The sequence below is a fragment of the Oncorhynchus gorbuscha genome, linkage group LG06, assembly GCF_021184085.1.
Source record: "Oncorhynchus gorbuscha isolate QuinsamMale2020 ecotype Even-year linkage group LG06, OgorEven_v1.0, whole genome shotgun sequence".
NCBI classification, from domain to species: Eukaryota; Metazoa; Chordata; class Actinopteri; order Salmoniformes; family Salmonidae; genus Oncorhynchus; species Oncorhynchus gorbuscha.
Genome location: NC_060178.1, coordinates 11,693,474 through 11,712,439, shown reverse-complemented (window position 1 = coordinate 11,712,439; position 18,966 = coordinate 11,693,474). Strand labels below are relative to the sequence as shown.

The window sequence follows — 18,966 nt, the reverse complement described above, 5'->3', positions numbered from 1 at the left end:
CATTTCATGCAATGGTTGGTAATATTGTTTTTTAAATCATGTTTGTTTGGGCATACATTAGGCCTAGTTAGCCTTTATTGTCACAAAATGGCTTTAACTTTGACCATCATAATTGCACAAGCCATCTGGCATTCCATAGTAAAACGATTGGCACCGCCTCTTTGCTTACGTTTGCTTACGTTCTCCACTGTGCCATAGCAACGAGAGACGAGCCCCCTCTTCCCGCGCAATGTTCCCATCCTTATAAGGCCAGCAGACCGCCGACGCACTGAAACGTCAGCCATTTATGCAAATTAGATTGATTGAAGAAAATCAGAAAATGGAGGCGTTAATAGAGCGCACGCGCAGTGAGTCCACAACTACACAGTCCCAGACACAGCCAGCGAGACGTCAACAACAGAGAGCTGGTTGCTGGTGAATTGTGAGAGTAATTACATTGTAACGACTCGTGTTCAAGGTTATTACTTTGTATCAACTACGTTCGATTTGCATCAAGGTAAGAAATGTGTTGGCTATTGTTCAAGAAGCTACTCAAACTGTGCAAGCTTTAGGTGTCTGTTTGCTTGGCTATTGTAGGCTATGATTTAAAACAAGTAAGCTCGAGTTGTTGTCCACTTGAGGGAGAACAATTAACATTGATGTCACCGTTAGAATTAAGCATTTATAAGCCTACCATATGCCTACTATGTTACCACTTTTTTTATAGGCTAGTTTAAACTGAAATAATAATTGGTGATACGATTGCAACCATGTTTAATGCAGATTTGGCCCTAAACGCATTGTATCCCCTTGATTGTTTAGCTCTATGCCTTGTACATTATTGTATGGTGTATTGATGATTAATTCGTTTTAATTGTGATTTTTGAATAGGTGTATTCATAGCTTCTAACTCCATTTTTAAGTTTGCAATGTTGAAATATGCATGTTCCGTTTCTGATTAATGACTGCATAGTATACTGATGCAACTAATGCCCAAGTTCGAGCTCTCATCACGCCCACCCGAGATGAGTTTATACGCGATTACTCCGTGTGTCGACACATTCATGGATGCATCTATCACGACAAAACTAGTAGTAGCCTAACCAAATGATGGCAAGGTTAAACCACAATTCAATAACATTGAAGTACGTTGTCACTGTTAAAAACCGAAGCGTTGAACTTGGTGCGTGTTTGGAGGTGCACTGGCCAGTGACGCGGCATCGCTTAAATAACAAAGGGTAAAGATCACATTACAAGACTGTTCCGATGTATGATTGTATCGTTTTGGAGAGGAATATGTCCGTTTTCTGAAATAAGTTTGATAATGCGGTTGTGTCATCGACAATCGAGTTTATGGACCGGTAGACGACCGACGACGGGTTGAAAGGTTCCGTTTAAAATGGGTGCGCATGAGGCTGCTCGTGTGCCATGCTTCCTGGCGAAAGTGGGCGGTGAACGTATCGATTTACAGTACTCTTTCCTCGGTGGAAAGGTTCTTTTTTTTATCACGACCGAAGAGTTTTTAGTTTTTAAACAGTCACTTTGAATGATTAACGATGTTAAGTCAGTTTTACAACTTTAAAATTCGAAATATTTCGCACATGATAGCGCATCACACACCCGCCCTCATTCCCCCTTCCCCACCTTTGAAGTGTGTTGCCATGTAGAGTTACCGCACACAGGCCTACTGTATTATCCTGCTACTGTCTGTGGTCGTACCACTGCATTGTCAAGAGACCCGAAGGACTGCCGCTTCGATGGCAAAACAAGTAGCATGGGGGGCGCGGCTCACGGTTTTGCCGCATGATTATTTTGAAGGCCTCCGTGTGCTTTAGTGATGGGGTTTGCATGGCAACACAAGATAAAATCTACTTTAAATGTAGATTATAATTAAACCATACCCCCATTTTTTTATTTTATTATTGACATTTTTTTAAACAATTTATTGCACCAACAATTTATTGCACCACAAGGTATTCACACAAGCAGGTCTCATCACATTAGCCTCTTTCATTCACTGGTCAGGCAGGTCTGTCCTTTAGCATCAAAACCAGAGTTTACAGGTTTGCCCTAGCTTACAACATATCATATTTTGCCATATCGGTGCGGGAGCTATGCAAATCTCAGAGGGCGATAAGAGCGCGGCGGCGGGGGACGTGTCTGACGTGCAGACAGCTGACCTATATTCAGTCCCATTTGGGTCAGAGTATGGCGCTCACTTTCATCTAGCGCGCTTAATTTCGCGAACCGTCTAAAAAATATTGAATGTCAGCTATATCAACCATCTCCATATAGAAACACATTGAAATGTTAGCTTGTTGTTCCGCTGGTTGGTACACAAGCTGAATATTTTGCATAACGTTTGAATAAGCCATTAATAGGGAGAATATATATAACCTCAAAATGTAACAGGCATGTAGGCTAACCATCGCCTGTTATAGGCCAATCCTTCTCATTATGATTATTGCATATATATATTTTTTTTCATTTTAATAAACTGCAAATTGCCTTTGCTGTTTTGTTTTCGAAAACAGATGTTTGGCTTTCACAAGCCGAAGATGTACCGGAGTTTAGACGGCTGTTGCATCTGCCGCGCCAAGTCCTCCAGCTCGCGCTTCACGGATAGCAAGCGGTACGAGAAGGACTTCACGAGCTGTTTCGGGTAAGCAAGAATTTCTGACAATTACCGCGGCTTTATAGTCTATTTCCAAGTTGTAAAAATAGAATGACTGTAGTCTGCTGCAGGCATTGTACAAAATATAGTTGTTGTTTTTTAAAATAACGGAGCGGAGTCAATGAAATGTCACATTTAGTTCTGTTTCCATTGCGTATGCAGGAAACGGGTGTAGTATTTATGCATCCCAAGCACACACACTCACAATTACAAAAGTGTCCCTATGAGTTGACAACTACATGTGAATTCATCTAAAATGGTTTGAATAAAAATAAAATATGTCCTGGTAACCAAAATGTAATGACATTAGGAACCATAATATTGACATTGTTCACATTGTCCTGCTTAACCCATATTTCACATGTTTTCCCCTCATATAGATTGTGTGAAACTCGGTCTGGTGAAATCTGCAATGCCTGTGTACTCCTTGTGAAACGATGGAAGAAACTCCCAGTGGGGTCTAAGAAAAGCTGGAATCATGTAAGCTCTTGATCTCCTCTTCACCACTCACCTGTCTGTTGAAAATGGTTATGAATAACACCAAAAAGAGAGGAACTCCTCTCCTCCCATCTCCTTTTCTTTCTTATCCCCCTCTCTACTCTTCTTCTCTCCCCTCCTCTCTTATCTTAGGTGGTTGATGCTCGAGGAGGCCCCAGCCTGAAGATGTCTTCCAGGCCAAAGAAGCTGAAGTCCCTCTCCAAGAGAGCCAGGCCAAGAGAGATCAGCCGACTGCAGAAAGAGCTGAAGAGAAACAGTATGTCCTGTTCACAATGCAACCATAAACATAATGGGGTTTGACCACTTCAGTAATAGATCAATGTAACCATAAGGACCCAATCTCAGTGCTTTTCAGGTGTTGAGGCACTGAGGCAGGTGACATTTTTTCATTTCACAAGTATCCTTGTATTGTAGCCTAACTGCATGTAGCCTAGCGGATAGAGCATTGGGCCAGTAACCAAAAGGTTGCTAGTTCGACTCCCTGAGCCTACAAGGCAATTAACCCTAATTGCTCCAGTGTCGCCATTGATAATGGCTGGCCGTGGCCCCACTTTCCGAGGGTGTCTCAGGGGGAGTTGGGATATGCAAAATAGCACATTTTCAATTCACGCATGCATATAATTAGGTGGGTGCTTATAAAGCTTGTATAAGACAAATATAAGCACCCACCTAATTATTATGTAAATATTCTGGCAGATTAGATGTTTCAAATTTTGTGTGACATTCCCACTCTGAACATACCCCTGCTGCGTTCTACCAAATAATGTACACTACAGTATAGCTTACTTCATCTATGGTTCTACCGCCTCTCCAGACTCTGATGCCCACAGCACCACGTCCAGTGCCTCGCCGGCCCAGTCTCCCAGCTACAGCAACCCCTCAGACGAGGGCACTGACACAGAACTCTCCCCTGGCTCCAGCCGTTCCCCTGTCTTCTCCTTCCTGGACCTCACTTACTGGAAGAGGTAAGGCTGGAGGATCTTCCCAGTAAACTACACTGAACAGAAATATAAACCCAACATGCAAAGTGTTGATCCCATGTTTCACAAGTTGAAATAAAAGATCCCATAAATGTTCCATACGCACAAAAAACTTATTTCTCTCAAATTTTGTGTTGTATTTTGTTTATGTAACAGTATAGACTTTACGTCTGTCTCCTCGCCCCGACCTGGGCGCGAACCATGGACGCTCTGCACACATCAACAGTCACCCTCGAAGCATCGTTACCTATCGCTCTGCAAAAGCCTTACAGAGGAGAACCACTACTTCAAGGTCTCAGAGCAAGTGACGTCACCGATTGAAATGCCACTAGCGCACACCACCGCTAACTAGCTAGCCATTTCACATCGGCTACATTTACATCCCTGTTAGTGAGCATTTCTGCTTTGTCGAGATGATAATCCATCCACATGACAGGTGTGGCATATCAAGAAGCTGATTAAACGGCATGGTCATCACATATGTGCACCTTGTCCTGGGGACAATAAAAGGCCACTCTAAAATGTGCTGTTTTGTCACACAACACAGTGCCATAGATGTCTCAAGTTTTGAGGGAGCGTGCAATTGGCATGCTGACTGCAGGAATATTCACCAAAGCTGTTGCCAGAGAATTGAATGTTCATTTCTCAACCATAAACCGCCTCCAAAGTCGTTTTAGAGAATTTGTAAGTATGTCCAACCGGCCTCACAACCGCAGACCATGTGTATGGAGTTGTGTGGGTGAGCGGTTTGCTGATGTCAACATTGTGAACAGAGTGCCCCATGGTGGCAGTGGAGTTGTGGTATGGGCAGGCACAAGCTACGGACAAAGAAATCAATTGCATTTTATCAATGGCAATTTGAATGCACAGAGATACCACCACAAGATCCTGAGGCCCATTGTCGTGCTATTCATCAGCCGCCATCACCTCATGTTTCAGAATGATAATGCACGACCCCATGACGTAAGGATCTGTACACAATTCGTGGAAGCTGAAAATGTCCCAGTTCTTCAATGGCCTGCATATTCACCAGTCACCCATTGAGCATGTTTGGAATGCTCTGGATTGATGTGTACGACAGCGTGTTCCTCTTCTCGCCAATATACAGCATCATTAAACAGCCATTGAAGAGGAGTGGGACAACATTGCACAGGTCACAATCAAAAGCCTGATCAATTATATGCGAAGGAAATGTCACGCTACATGAGGCAAATGGTGGTCATACCAAATACGGACTGGTTTTCTGATCCATGCCGTACTGTTTTTTTAAGGTATCTGACCAACAGATGCATATCTGTATTCCCAGTCATGTGAAATCCATAGATTAGGGCCTAATGAATTTATTTCATTTTAATGTTTTCCTTATACAGTGGGGCAAAAAAGTATTTAGTCAGCCACCAATTGTGCAAGTTCTCCCACTTAAAAAGATGAGAGGCCTGTAATTTTCATCAATAGGTACACTTCAACTATGACAGACAAAAAAAAAAAAAAATCCAGAAAATCACATTGTAGGATTTTTTTATGAATTTATTTGTAAATTATGGTGGAAAATAAGTATTTGGTCACCTACAAACAAGCAAGATTTCTGGCTCTCACAGACCTGTAACTTCTTTAAGAGGCTCTTCTGTCTTCCACTCGTTACATGTATTAATGGCACCTGTTTGAACTTGTTATCAGTATAAAAGACACCTGTCCACAACCTCAAACAGTCACACTCCAAACTCCACTATGGCCAAGACCAAAGAGCTGTCAAAGGACACCAGAAACAAAATTGTAGACCTGCACCAGGCTGGGAAGACTGAATCTGCAATAGGTAAGCAGCTTGGTTTGAAGAAATCAACTGTGGGAGCAATTATTAGGAAATGGAAGACATACAAGACCACTGATAATCTCCCTCGATCTGGGGCTCCACGCAAGATCTCACCCCATGGGGTCAAAATGATCACAAGAACGGTGAGCAAAAATCCCAGAACCACACGGGGGGACCTAGTGAATGACCTGCAGAGAGCTGGGACCAAAGTAACAAAGCCTATCATCAGCAAGGGCATTGAAGATGAAACGTGGCTGGGTCTTTCAGCATGACAATGATCCCAAACACACCGCCCGGGCAACGAAGGAGTGGCTTCGTAAGAAGCATTTCAAGGTCCTGGAGTGGCCTAGCCAGTCTCCAGATCTCAACCCCATAGAAAATCTTTGGAGGGAGTTGAAAGTCCGTGTTGTCCAGCAACAGCTCCAAAACATCACTGCTCTAGAGGAGATCAACATGGAGGAATGGGCCAAGATATCAGCAACAATGTGTGAAAACCTTGTGAAGACTTACAGAAAACGTTTGACCTCTGTCATTGCCAACAAAGGGTATATAACAAAGTATTGAGAAACTTTTGTTATTGACCAAATACTTATTTTCCACCATCATTTGCAAATAAATTCATTAAAAATCCTACAATGTGATTTTGTCTGTCATAGTTGAAGTGTACCTATGATGAAAATTACAGGCCTCATCTTTTTAAGTGGGAGAACTTGCACAACTGGTGGCTGACTAAATACTTTTTTTGCCCCACTGTATGAACTGCAACTCATTAAATCTTTGAAATTGTTGCATGTTGCGTTTTATGTTTTTGTTCACTATACATGCCCTAATAGACAGTATGGGCCAGTTTCCCGGGACACAGTTTAAACCTTGTCCGGGACTGAAAATATCCGTTGAAAGTGCAATCGACCCCTTTCCAGTACACGCCACACTGACGTCACTCACAGATGTGCGCGACTCTTGGCTTCAGTAAGAAAGCCATCTGCGCATTTTCAACAGCCTAGATTTACATTTTTATTACTTCTGAACAAATTCACTTTTTTTAGGTTCTCATACGCTACAGTGATGTTATTTGGTTGTGAACTTAGCAAAATAACTATTTTGGATGCAGCAGTTGTTGGCTAGAATGCTAACGCTTATTGACATAGGCTGTTACAAAAGCTAGCCAAAGAGCCGTTTTACTGGTTGAAGTTGAACTATTTGTTTAAGTATAATGCAGTTTATTTGCGATGATGACACAAACATTCTATTAAGCAGGACATTCATACGAGCCTTAAAAATCCAATTATAATCCAAAAGTAGAGTGACATTTACTCATAAGCAACATGTAAATATAGGCTTTTTTTTGTGCTGGCATTCCATAACAACTCCCCCGTGCTCTACCACCAACTTGTGCGCATCGCCCTTGTGCAGCAATGTTTGGAAACACAGAATCGGGTATATGAAGTCGAGGCTTAATCTGGGTCTGGGGAAAAACATCCCTTTCTGTCCTGCAAACTCTGAGATGTAGAATGTTCATGACTGCCTTGTCCAAACGTTTCATTTAATACCTTTTCCCTACTTAAAATATATATATATATATTTGGTTCTGGTAGATTGTCTGTACTTATTTAGTCAGTGTTTGTATTGATTTAGTGCGGAACAAATGTGGGAAGTCTTCTGATCCATATGCAGCCTCCCATATCCATGGTCACAAGTGTTTTTGAAGTGGATTTATTCCTCTGAGAACAATGATAGTGAGGATGATAAACAGGAAGAATGTGTCCGTAAGTTGTATCTGAGTGACTGTAACTTGTTTCCGTGTCCCCCATGTCTGATAACACTCATACAGTTTCATACAGTCTTCAGTCGATAAGGTGGTACATCATTAATTCATTATCCTTTATGGCCTGTATGTGTGTGGCCACTCTTTCCCAGTTTATTTAAAAACAATCAACTTCACACAATGCAGTGGTGTGTGTGTGCTGTGAGCTCATGGGCCTCCTAACAGAACACTGCATCTGTATTCTCCAGCCTGGAAGCTTCCTTGTTAATTTTCACCAGATGCGCATCCTCACCACTGCTCTGGTAGTTAGATAAAAGAGAGGAAAGAATGAATGAAAGAGAAAGCAAGAGAGAAAGAAAGATGAGCCATCGAAGGAGGATTTATTTTGTATTTTATATGTGCACATGCTTAGTGTCTGTAACAATAATTGTCTGTATCTCGAATGGTTGGATGTACTGTCTGTATCACAGGAATACTCCCATGCCCCTTTGCTCCTCCTCTAGGCAGCGGGTGTGTTGTGGGATCATCTACAAGGGCCGGTTTGGGGAGGTGCTCATCGACCCCCACCTCTTCAAGCCCTGCTGCCGCAAGAAACAACAACGGCAGCGGAAGGAGCTGGAGGAGGAGGAGGAGGAAGGGTACGAGGAAGAAGAGGTGGAGGTGGTAGAAGTGACGGAGGAGGAAGAGGAGGTGAAGAGGTCAAACAGCCAGAAGAGCTTAGAGACTCCTCAGCTACAGGTCACCATGACAACACCTCAGACCGTTGAGGAGGGAGACTGGTGACGCTGCACCACAGTGTGTGCATCTTTGAGGAAGCCTTGGGAGTGCTTCTGGTTTACAAGCGCTTATAAAAATGAGTTAGGTCTGATTTCCTTCAGTCAACGAGCAGCTGAAACCCATTTTGACTCTTTTTTTTTCAGTAATTTTGTTTGTTAGTTTGGTAACTTGTGGACTGACTAAACCATCAGGTCTTATACTTGGTATTCTCCTTGTCCTGGGTTCATGTTCGTTAGGCCGGGCATGCAACGGAAAATTAGCTTTTCTTATTGGGCAAGTCATGTAGTACCTACATGTTGCAAATTTTCGAACACCTTTCTTGGTGTGTTTTTCTCCTTGACATGAAATGCTGTAGCTCTGACTGATCACCAGCATACCTTTTACAGGTTACAGTCGTACAGTAGCACTTGTATTATACTGAAACACATTTGCATTTCTACCATTTTTTAAATTGATTCTTTATATGGGCCTGTATATATTTATATATCGGCCTCGGTTGAGAAAGGCCTATTCACAGCACCAACAGTCAATACACCACCAACAGCCAATACACCAGCCTTAATTTAGTGAGTGAAGGCAGCGCCAGTGTTTAGTCAGTGTTGGTACTAAGGGATGATATTAAAGGGACATTTCAAAAAGGTTCAACTTGACATTTATTATCTCCAGCATCACCCCAACATCAACATATTTAAAAACGGCAGGTGTCTATGTTTTGTAGTCTAAAGGACGCACACCATCTGGATTCCGGATGAAAAACGTTTGACATCGTGAATCTTTTTAGAAACAATTATGAGCAGGCAAAGGTTAGGAAACTAACTACCTGATCATGTCAAAAGTGTTTCTGGATTAAATCAGAAACACTTATCGTCCTCTATCTTTATAACTACACAACATTGAAGTGTGATTTTTTTCTCTTCACATTTGTTGAGGTGGCGCTGGAGACGATGAATATGATGTTGAAAATTGTGAAATGTCCCTTTTGAGACATAATAGTTAGTGCAAGTTTGAGTTTTCTCCTGCTTATTATATGTTAATGGAGGCCTTAGGCTTTCAAAATGAAGAGAAGCAACACATTAGTGAGTTTTGCATGAATGCCGACGAAAATAACCCCTCTCATCCAAAATATCTGTAGATCAGATGCATAAGTCTAATAAGCTATTGCATGGCCTTAAAAGCATAACTACAATTTTTGTGGAAGTCTTTTTCGTATTTTCCAGACATAATGCCCCGAAGCCACAAAGTATTGTTTTATTTAAAAGGGGGAACAAATTCGCAAAATTGTCTCATCTGCTGTATTATACACCAGCAAATACAAACGTGACCAGTTCAGATCATGACCTATTCCTTCTAGAGTTCTAGAGCGTGGTAAACTTTTATACTAGAGTTTTTCTTACTGTCAGTAAGGGGACAGGATGATGTAATTAACACACACACACGTTTTGTTCTTCTATCCTCGTGGGGACCTAACATTTATTTCCATTCCAAATCCAATCCTTAACCCTTACCGTAACCCTAAACCTAACCACTAACCCCTTACCATACATAACTCTAATTGTAACCCTAAACCTAACCCCTGAATTTAAAATAGCCTTTGTCTTCATGGGGATGTGGGAAATGTCCCCACGATGGAGAATTTCCATTCATTTACTATCCTTTTGGGGGTTTTCAATCCCCACAAGTATAGAAGAACCAACTCACACATACATACATACATACACGCACACACACACACACACACACACACACACACACACACACACACACACACACACACACACACACACACACACACACACACACACACACACACACACACACACACACACACACACACACACACACACACACACACACACACACACACACACACACACACAGTGTATCTACTGCAACAACCTAGACCTACAATGTAATGTATACCATTTAGCAGACACTATTATCCAAAACAACTTAGTAATGCATGCATACATTTCATGAATGGGTGGCCTCAGAAATCAAACCCTCTAAGTGTTCTCTCTCCACATGAGCACAACATTCTAAATCTGCACCCCTGTTGTCAATAAGTGTATTGTTTTTTTGATTGTTTTGAGGAAACGGTTTGCGTATTAGTGTTTTTGTTTTTGTTTTTTTGCAGGACTTCCACATAATTTAAACCACATTGCCTCTTGTGGTGCTGCAGGTGTTTCAGATTTAAATGGATGGCCTACTTGTGATACATACAGTATATCAATGCTATTGATCTTTATTTAACCATTTTATACTTTTGAGGACTTGTTATGTTCTGAACTTAGGATTCCTCATTCCTTGGTTAGTTAAGCAACCACGATATACTAGCATACATCAAACAACCAAAGCACAATTAAATTCATTCAATTTGAAATGCAAAACTGATCATTTCAATGTATTTTGTAGGCTATTAGTGGCATTAAAAGGACACAAATCTGTTTGTTTTAATGAGCCATAACATAGGGAGGATTGTATGTATGTGTACATATTTAAATGGAGGGTGACGGCTTTGTAGTTCAGTTTTTGTTATTTATTTCATATTTATTTGTATTACAGCATTTTCCCCATATTACTGTGTTCTGGTTTCTCACTGTAATAACTTAATGATGTTACATTCAAAGTTTGGTAGTTCTGTCATATGATTAGCTTTAATGTAGCTCTTAAACGAGCAGTGTTCTAGTCAGAAATTCACAATTTATAACAGTATTTGTGAAATATTGGGATCAATACTTGTCTTTTTTTTAAAAATGTATCTACATTAACGTGTAGTATTTTATTATGTTATAAACAAACATTTGATTGGACCTGTACCTCCGTATCAGGTATCCAGCCTGTTGAAATATGAATTTAATTAGATGTATATTAATAAAACTTTAATTTTCTCTCATCTTTTCCCTGTGATGTTGCATATGACCTGAATATAATTTAAGTCGACTTAGCTTTACATTTGTCATTTAGGAGACGCTCTTCACCAGAGCAATTTACAATTGTGCATTTCTTAAAATAGCTTTAGTGCTTTAGCGCTACATGCATGTATTGTTGCTATGCACTTGCATTTATTTACCAAGTTTGCTCTAGACATTTTGTATTTTTATACATGATGATGTACTTTTTTTTTTTTACTAGTCTTTCAATAAAAGTAATTTTGTGAGTTTGAGTCTGAATTTTATGTTTTTGGCATGATTATATATTCCCAAAAACCATGTATGCTCCTTTATGCTGTTTCAGGGCTAAATCTAGTCCCACATTCAAGAGAACTATTTTATACGAGTTTCCAAGTCGGATATTTCCGAGTTGTCTTGAACGCGGCATAAACACTTATACTCGCCCAATAGATCGGAAAAACCCTACATAATTTTAAACAATTCGTAAATTCAACACCACAAATGAGATATTTAAACAAGCTTTAGTTTCCCACCGGAAATGACTGACATGCATTTGCTGTCATGTGATAAACATTTTTTTCACAGCACTGAAGTGCGGCGTAGCGTTCGGTTTCCCCAAACTAAGAAATGTTTCTCTGCCACAGCCTGCTAAATTGCAGTTAGCTTCAGTTATGGAAGTGACTGACAATAGCTTAATGTAAACGTGTATATTTCCGTTCAAGTGTTGAAGAAAATTCACGGATATAACTAACGTGTTTGGAACCTGTCGTAAGTGTTATGTTAGCTAATGTAGCTTGTCTATGGTCTGTCTTTCTACTTAGGTAACGTTAGCTAGTATTCTGCACCAGCTATAACGTTTTTTAAATTGATTTTTTTAAACCTTTAACTAGGCAAGTCAGTTAAGAACACATTATTTACAAAGACAGCCTAGGAACAGTGGGTTAACTACCTTGTTCATGGGCAGAACGACATATTTTTACAGGGTTAGCTATCTGGCTAAACAAACATGTATTTCTAGATGACGCCTAATGAGCCTTGCATCTTGCCAATGCCCATAGCATTTATTGACCACAACAGGCTCATTTGTTAGCTATCTTGGTTTATTTGGTGATAAACGCATAGCTAGCTAGCCTAGTTGTTTGACATTCATGTATTAGCACTTGATGGTGTAGCACTTATTTTCCAATTTGCTTTCCAGTATCACCAGCAGCATGGAACCCACAGCCTCTGGTATGTTCTGTAACAGAATGCTCAGTATGGTAAACGCGGAGGACGTCAACGCCATCATCCAAGCCCAAAGGCACATGTGAGTGACACGTCTGAACTACAGCACAGTCCACATTGTACATCTGCTGGATTTATTGATATTTCTCACGTAGAGGGCAGACTGTATACAAGGGGGTCTTGATTGATGGGTGGCCTTGCACTCACTGTGATTTGTTAGTCAAATACAACCCGACATTGGTTAGCAGTCAGTGTGGGTAGACTATGGCAAAATAGGCACAGCTTTGCCACAGCTCGATACAAATGTAACACCAGGGTAGCCTAGTGGTTAGTGTTGGACTAGAACATTGGACTAGTAACCGGAAGGTTGCAAGTTCAAACCCCCGAGCGGACAAGGTACAAATCTGTCATTCTGCCCCTGAACAGGCAGTTAACCCACTGTTCCTAGGCCGTCATTGAAACTAAGAATTTGTTCTTAACTGACTAGTTAAATAAAGGTCAATAAAAGATTTAAGCCTATTTATCTCGCTCATTATTTGCTCCTCTTCCAGGCTGGACCGCTTTGAGAAGACCAATGAGATGCTAATCAACTTCAACGGGCTGTCCAACGTGCGGCTGCTGCAGATGAATGAACACTTCCTGCTTCACACGCGCACCCTGGTGGAGATGAAGAAAGACTTGGACAGCATCTTTAGGAGAATCAGGTGATGGACTTGGCCTAATACTAGGCAACCCCCATTGTCTTCCCACAGATGTCCTCATTCTACGTAAGATAATGGACTACCTATAGCCCTGGCCTCTAGCATCACAATTCTCTACAAAAATAACCAAGCCTTACCCCCTAAACATTTCTGTAGATCTGAAAACAGGTTTAGACATTTTTGCAAACGTATTACAAAAAAAACCATTCAAACCCTTTACTCGGTGTAACAGTATAACTTTAGACCGTCCCCTCACCCATACCCGGGCGCGAACCAGGGACCCTCTGCACACATCAACAGTCACCCACGAAGCATCGTTACCCATCGCTCCACAAAAGCCGCGGCCCTTGCAGAGCAAGGGGAACCACTACTTCAAGGTCTCAGAGCAAGTGACGTCACCGATTGAAACGCTATTTAGCGCGCACCACCGCTAACTAAGCTAGCCGTTTCACATCTGTTACATCAGTACTTTGTTGAAGCAGCGATTACAGCCCCAAGTCTTCTTACGCATGAAACTACAAACTTGGCACACCTGTATTTGGGGAGTTTCTATCCTACACCGTAGGGATGGTGTCAGGTTTCCTCCAGACGTGATGCTTGGCATTCAGGCCAAAGATTTCAATCTTGGTTTCATCAGACTGAGAATATTGTTTCCTGGTCAGAGTCCTTTGGGTGCCTTTTGGCAAACTCAAAGCGGGTGGTCATGTGCCTTTAACTGAGGAGTGGCTTCCGTCTGGTCACTACCATAAAGCCCTGATTGGTGGAGTGCTGCAGAGATTGGAGAACCTTCCAGAAGGACAACTGTCTTCACTGAGGAACTCTGGCGCTCTGTCAATGATTATTGGGGTCTTGGTCACCTCCCTGACCAAGGCCCTTCTCCCATGATTGCTCAGTTTGGCCGGGCTCTCGGAAGAGTCTCGGTGGTTCCAAACTTCTTCCATTTAAGAATGATGGCAGCCAATGTGTTCTTGGGGACCTTCAATGCTGCATACATTTTTTGTTACCATTTCCCAGATCTGTGCCTCGGCACAATCCTGTCTCGGAGCCCTACAGACAATTCCTTCGACCTCATGGCTTGGTTTTTCCTCTGACATGCACTGTCAACCGTAGGACCTTTATATAGACAGGTGAGTGCCTTTCCAAATAATTTCCAATCAATAGAATTTACCACAGGTCGACTCCAAGTTGTAGAAACATCTCAAGGATGATCAATGGAAACCGGATGCACCTGTTTCTATTTACTTAGGTAAATAAGGTTTTTCTGTTTTATTTTTTAATTTGCATAAATATCTCACCTGTTTTCGCTTTGTCATTATGAGGTATGTAAATTGGTGAGGGGCAAAAAAAATTGAATCCATTTTAGAATAAGGCTGTAACATAACAAAATGTGGAAAAAGTCAAGGGCTCTGAATCCAAATGCACTGTGCATGAAGTTCCAAGTATAAGGGGCAAGGGGTTGTTTAACAAACCCTTGGTTTATTGGATTATCTATACTCTTAGTGGATTGTAGATTTCCTCTAAGCGACCTTTCAAATCAAATCAAATCCAATTTTATTTGTCACATACACATGGTTAGCAGATGTTAATGCGAGTGTAGCGAAATGCTTGTGCTTCTAGTTCCGACAATGCAGTGATAACCAACAAGTAATCTAACTAACAATTCCAAAACTACTGTCTTATACACAGTGTAAGGGGATAAGGAACATGTACATAAGGATATATGAATGAGTGATGGTACAGAGCAGCATACAGTAGATGGTATCGAGTACAGTATATACATATGAGATGAGTGTGTAAACAAAGTGGCATAGTTAAAGTGGCTAGTGATGTGTTACATAAGGATGCAGTCGATGATGTAGAGTACAGTATATACATATGCATATGAGATGAATAATGTAGGGTAAGATGAATAATGTAGGGTAAGATGAATAATGTAGGGACCTTTATACCGACTATGAATGGGACCTTTCAGTCAATCACTCTCCAAGTCCAATTTTAACACTCGCTCATGGGAGAAGTCACACAATTATTGCTCTAACCTTGGTTTCCTTCTGTAATGAGAACATAATCCATTTATTCATGGTTCTATTTTGTCCACGCAGGACGTTAAAGGGCAAGATCGCCAAGCAGTACCCAGAGGCCTTCAGCAGTGAGTTTGACATTTTACAGTCATGACAGCAACATTGGCTGACAATTGGTTGCTAATCATACATTTTTCAGTGTTTTTGTGTTGTGTGTTGCGGGAGACAACATTATGTAAACACAGCAATGGAGTGTCTTTTTGCACTTAATTCTACATACTAAAGAGCCCTTTGGTTAGCACTACACATCACACTTTGTCAAGTAACTGAATTCAATGTTTCAATTCAATCTACTTTCATTTATGTATTTTTTTTTTCAATTGAACCTTTATTTAACTAGGCAAGTCCGTTAAGTACAAATTCTTATTTAAAATGACGGCCTACCAAAAGGCCTCATACGGGGACAGGGGCTGCGATTACAAAGAAAGTATAGGACAAAACACACATGACCAGAGACGCCACAGTAAGTCCTTCTCAGGGCCTCTCTGAGGGTACATCTTGATAGTGTTAAGTTGCATTAATTATTTTCCTTTCCTCTATCTGAAATTATGGGAATGAAATTGGACAGGTGCTGTTTTTTTTTTTACAATGAGTGTAGATGGAGGCCACTTTAGACTGAGACTCACCCTGAGTCTCTCCCTCTTCCCCATAGACGTCCACGAGTCGCCTATCCTGGAGGAGGACGACGACGAGTTTGATCTCATCCCGCCCAGCGTTGCTGCGACGATCACCACTGCCATGTCTGAGCAGAGCACAGAGTCATGTGACACAAGCCCCGACGTCATTTCCCCAACCGTGAGCCGGTGTTCCGAAGACCTCTCCCAGGAGCAGGCCGACACGCCTACGTCTGACCCAGCCTTGCCTAGCCCTGAGATGGGTGTGCTGAGGGATGAGGGTCCGGACTCGGTGCCTGCAGAGTAGACCCTTCGTAACCAGGCCTAGAGCTCTACTTAGTACTTGCAGGGTAGAGCCTTCGTAAGCCCCGCCTAGGGCTCTATTCAGTACCTGCGGAGTAGAGCCTTTGTAAGCCCGGCCTAGGGCTCTATTCAGTACCTGCAGAGTAGAGCCTCTGTAACACAGGCCTAGGTCTTGGGTTGGCTCAGTAGCTGTAGATTAGATACTCCTATATACAAAAGTATGTGGACACCCCTTCAAAGTAGTGAATTCGGCTATTTCAGCCCCACCCTTTGCTGACCGGTGTATAAAATCGAGCACACAGCCATGCAATCTCCATAGACAGTGTCAGTAGAATGGCCTTACTGAAGAGCTCAGTGACTTTCAACATGGCACTGTCATAGGATGCCACCTTTCCAAGTCAGTTCATAAAATGTCTGCCCTGCTCGAGCTTTCCCGGTCAACTGTAAGTGCTCTTATTGTGAAGTGGGAACGTCTATGAGCAACAAAGTCTCAGTTGCAAAGTGGTAGGCCACACAAGCTTACAGAATGGGACCGCCGAGTGCTGAAGCACGTAACGCTTAAAAATAGTTGAAACACTCACTACTGAGTTCCAAACTGCCTCTGGAAGCAACGTCGGCACAAGAACTGTTCGTTGGGCACTTCATGAAATGGGTTTCCATGGCCGCGCAGCCGCACACAAGCCTAAGATCACCATGCGCAGTGCCAAGCGTCGGCTGGAGTGGTGTAAAGGTTGCCGCCATTGGTCTCTGGAGCAGGATAAATGCGTTCTCTGGAGTGATGAATCACGCTTCATATCTTGTAGTCTGACGGAAGAATCTGGGTTTGCCGGATGCCAGGAGAACGCTACCTGCCCCAATGCATAATGCCAACTGTAAAGTTTGATGGAGGAGGAGGAATAATGGTCTGGGGCTGTTTTTTCATGGTTTGGGCTAGGCCCCTTAGATCCAGTGAAGGGAAATCTTAACACTACAGCATACAATGACATTCTAGATGATTCTGTGCTTCCGACTTTGTGGCAACAGTTTTGGAAAGGCCCTTTCCTGTTTCAACATGACAATGCCCCCGTGCACAAAGCGAGGTCCATGCTGAAATTATTTGTCAAGATTGGGGTGGAAGAACTTGACTGGCCTGCTCAGAGCCCTGACTTCAACCTCATCGAACACCTTGGGATGATTTGGAACCCCAACTGCGAGCCAGTTCTAATCGCCAAACATCAATGCTCGACCTCACTAATGCTCTTGTGGCTGAATGGAAGCAAATTCCCTCAGCAATGTACATCATCTAGTGGAAAGTCTTCCCAGAAGAGTGAATGCTGTTCTTGTAGCAAAGGGAGGCCCAGCACCATATTAATGCCCATGATTTTGCAACAATAAGGTGTCCACATACTTTTGGTAATTTAGTGTAGAAACCCCAAGCTGCAACAGAAGGTCAATGTGATTGATTCGCTTTTGAGTTTTGACCCGCTATCTGGCTAGTCAAGTCTGACTGCTGTTCACCTGTAACCGCCAAGACTCTGTAGAGTACAATCTACATCCCTTTTGAAGATATGCTTGTCCAGCACTTTCCCCTAAGCATTGAAGGAGATACTTGAATTGGTGTTGTTTTGAACAACTGAATCCTTTACTGCTCACCCAGGAGGACTGCCCCCCCCAGTTATTCAATGTTTGTGTACACAGGAGAGTCTCTCTCTCTATCATTAATTGTTTAGCTTGGAAATATTGTACTCCTTTAATGAGATGGTGAACTCTGGGCATGGGCAAGCCTATTGTGGAAGCCAGCTTTTAATCAATGGTTACGGCCTGCCAAAATATGTTTTTGTTTTTGAGTAATACATACCTCAAATGTGGTTTACCCTACTGAAACATCACACGCAAATAGACTTTGTTTTTAAACATGTAAAATGTGAGTTGCTCCGTAGAAGAGTTCATTCAGTATTATTGTTCTCCATTGCTTCTCAGATATGCTATTTAATTTTGTTGGGATAACTCGAGCTCAAGTACTAGGCTACATTGTAAATGATCTCTCGATTTTTTTTAAGTGGCTAGCTGAAGAAGTGTTTATCAGTATCAAATCGGGAAAATGTTGTGTATTTACTTGAATTGCTGAAGTATATGAATTGGTTTGTTTAACAGTTAAATTATTAAAACATGACAACTCACGCTTTTGTACCTTGATGTACCACTCTGACATGCATCTGGCACTCGAATACTAGACTAGCATCTCCAAGCCCATGCTCAGCTATGACTGACATCGTTACATGATTTTACAACTAATTCAAATATTACAACTACATTATCTTTGAGACAGCATTTCTAACACACAGCTCATTACTATATGCTAAACAAGTTAACACCTTGTGGATTTTCATACAGTAGATGTAACTTTTTTGAGACCAATGCACATTTGAATCTATTCTTATGCACCTTAGTTTCCACATTCCCATATTCACATCTGCTCTATTTGTACCTGGGTTTAGCATTTGTGCACCTTGTTGTAAAAAGCTTCCTGAGGACCATGTGTAAACCAGGCCAGGTGGGTCATCAAAATATAGTGAAATCGTCAAATAATTAAAATGGGTGCAAACTGTACAATGCAGTGTGCTGGGTCTCTTTTCATCTTTTACTGTTCTCCACACCAGTTGAACATTTGCCATGACAACCAAAATGAA

At 41.8% G+C, this 18,966-nt stretch overlaps 2 protein-coding genes across 2 annotated transcripts; both read left to right on the top strand.

Annotated features, from left to right (window-relative positions):
- Nucleotides 1–362: 362 nt before the first annotated feature.
- LOC124037538 (SIN3-HDAC complex-associated factor-like) lies at nt 363–11,640 on the top strand. Its single transcript, XM_046352340.1, has 6 exons — nt 363–496; nt 2,514–2,641; nt 3,034–3,133; nt 3,284–3,407; nt 3,966–4,116; nt 8,210–11,640. Exons 2-6 carry the CDS (start codon nt 2,514–2,516, stop codon nt 8,487–8,489), a joined length of 783 nt encoding a protein of 260 aa, XP_046208296.1. The 5' UTR covers nt 363–496; the 3' UTR covers nt 8,490–11,640.
- A 289-nt stretch (nt 11,641–11,929) lies between these two features.
- Nucleotides 11,930–18,456, top strand: LOC124037539 (kxDL motif-containing protein 1-like). The gene is made up of 5 exons (XM_046352342.1): nt 11,930–12,142; nt 12,573–12,680; nt 13,150–13,302; nt 15,402–15,448; nt 16,033–18,456. Exons 2-5 carry the CDS (start codon nt 12,586–12,588, stop codon nt 16,299–16,301), a joined length of 564 nt encoding a protein of 187 aa, XP_046208298.1. The 5' UTR covers nt 11,930–12,142; nt 12,573–12,585; the 3' UTR covers nt 16,302–18,456.
- Nucleotides 18,457–18,966: the final 510 nt, after the last annotated feature.

Excerpts from the sequence above, each read along its gene's own strand:
- LOC124037538 (XM_046352340.1), top strand. The coding sequence starts at position 2,514 with ATGTTTGGCTTTCACAAGCCGAAGATGTACCGGAGTTTAGACGGCTGT. Across the intron at positions 3,134-3,283 it reads CTAAGAAAAGCTGGAATCAT|GTGGTTGATGCTCGAGGAGG; the intron begins GTAAGCTCTTGA and ends CTCTTATCTTAG. Across the intron at positions 4,117-8,209 it reads GACCTCACTTACTGGAAGAG|GCAGCGGGTGTGTTGTGGGA; the intron begins GTAAGGCTGGAG and ends CTCCTCCTCTAG.
- LOC124037539 (XM_046352342.1), top strand. The coding sequence starts at position 12,586 with ATGGAACCCACAGCCTCTGGTATGTTCTGTAACAGAATGCTCAGTATG. Across the intron at positions 12,681-13,149 it reads ATCCAAGCCCAAAGGCACAT|GCTGGACCGCTTTGAGAAGA; the intron begins GTGAGTGACACG and ends CTCCTCTTCCAG. Across the intron at positions 15,449-16,032 it reads GTACCCAGAGGCCTTCAGCA|ACGTCCACGAGTCGCCTATC; the intron begins GTGAGTTTGACA and ends TCTTCCCCATAG.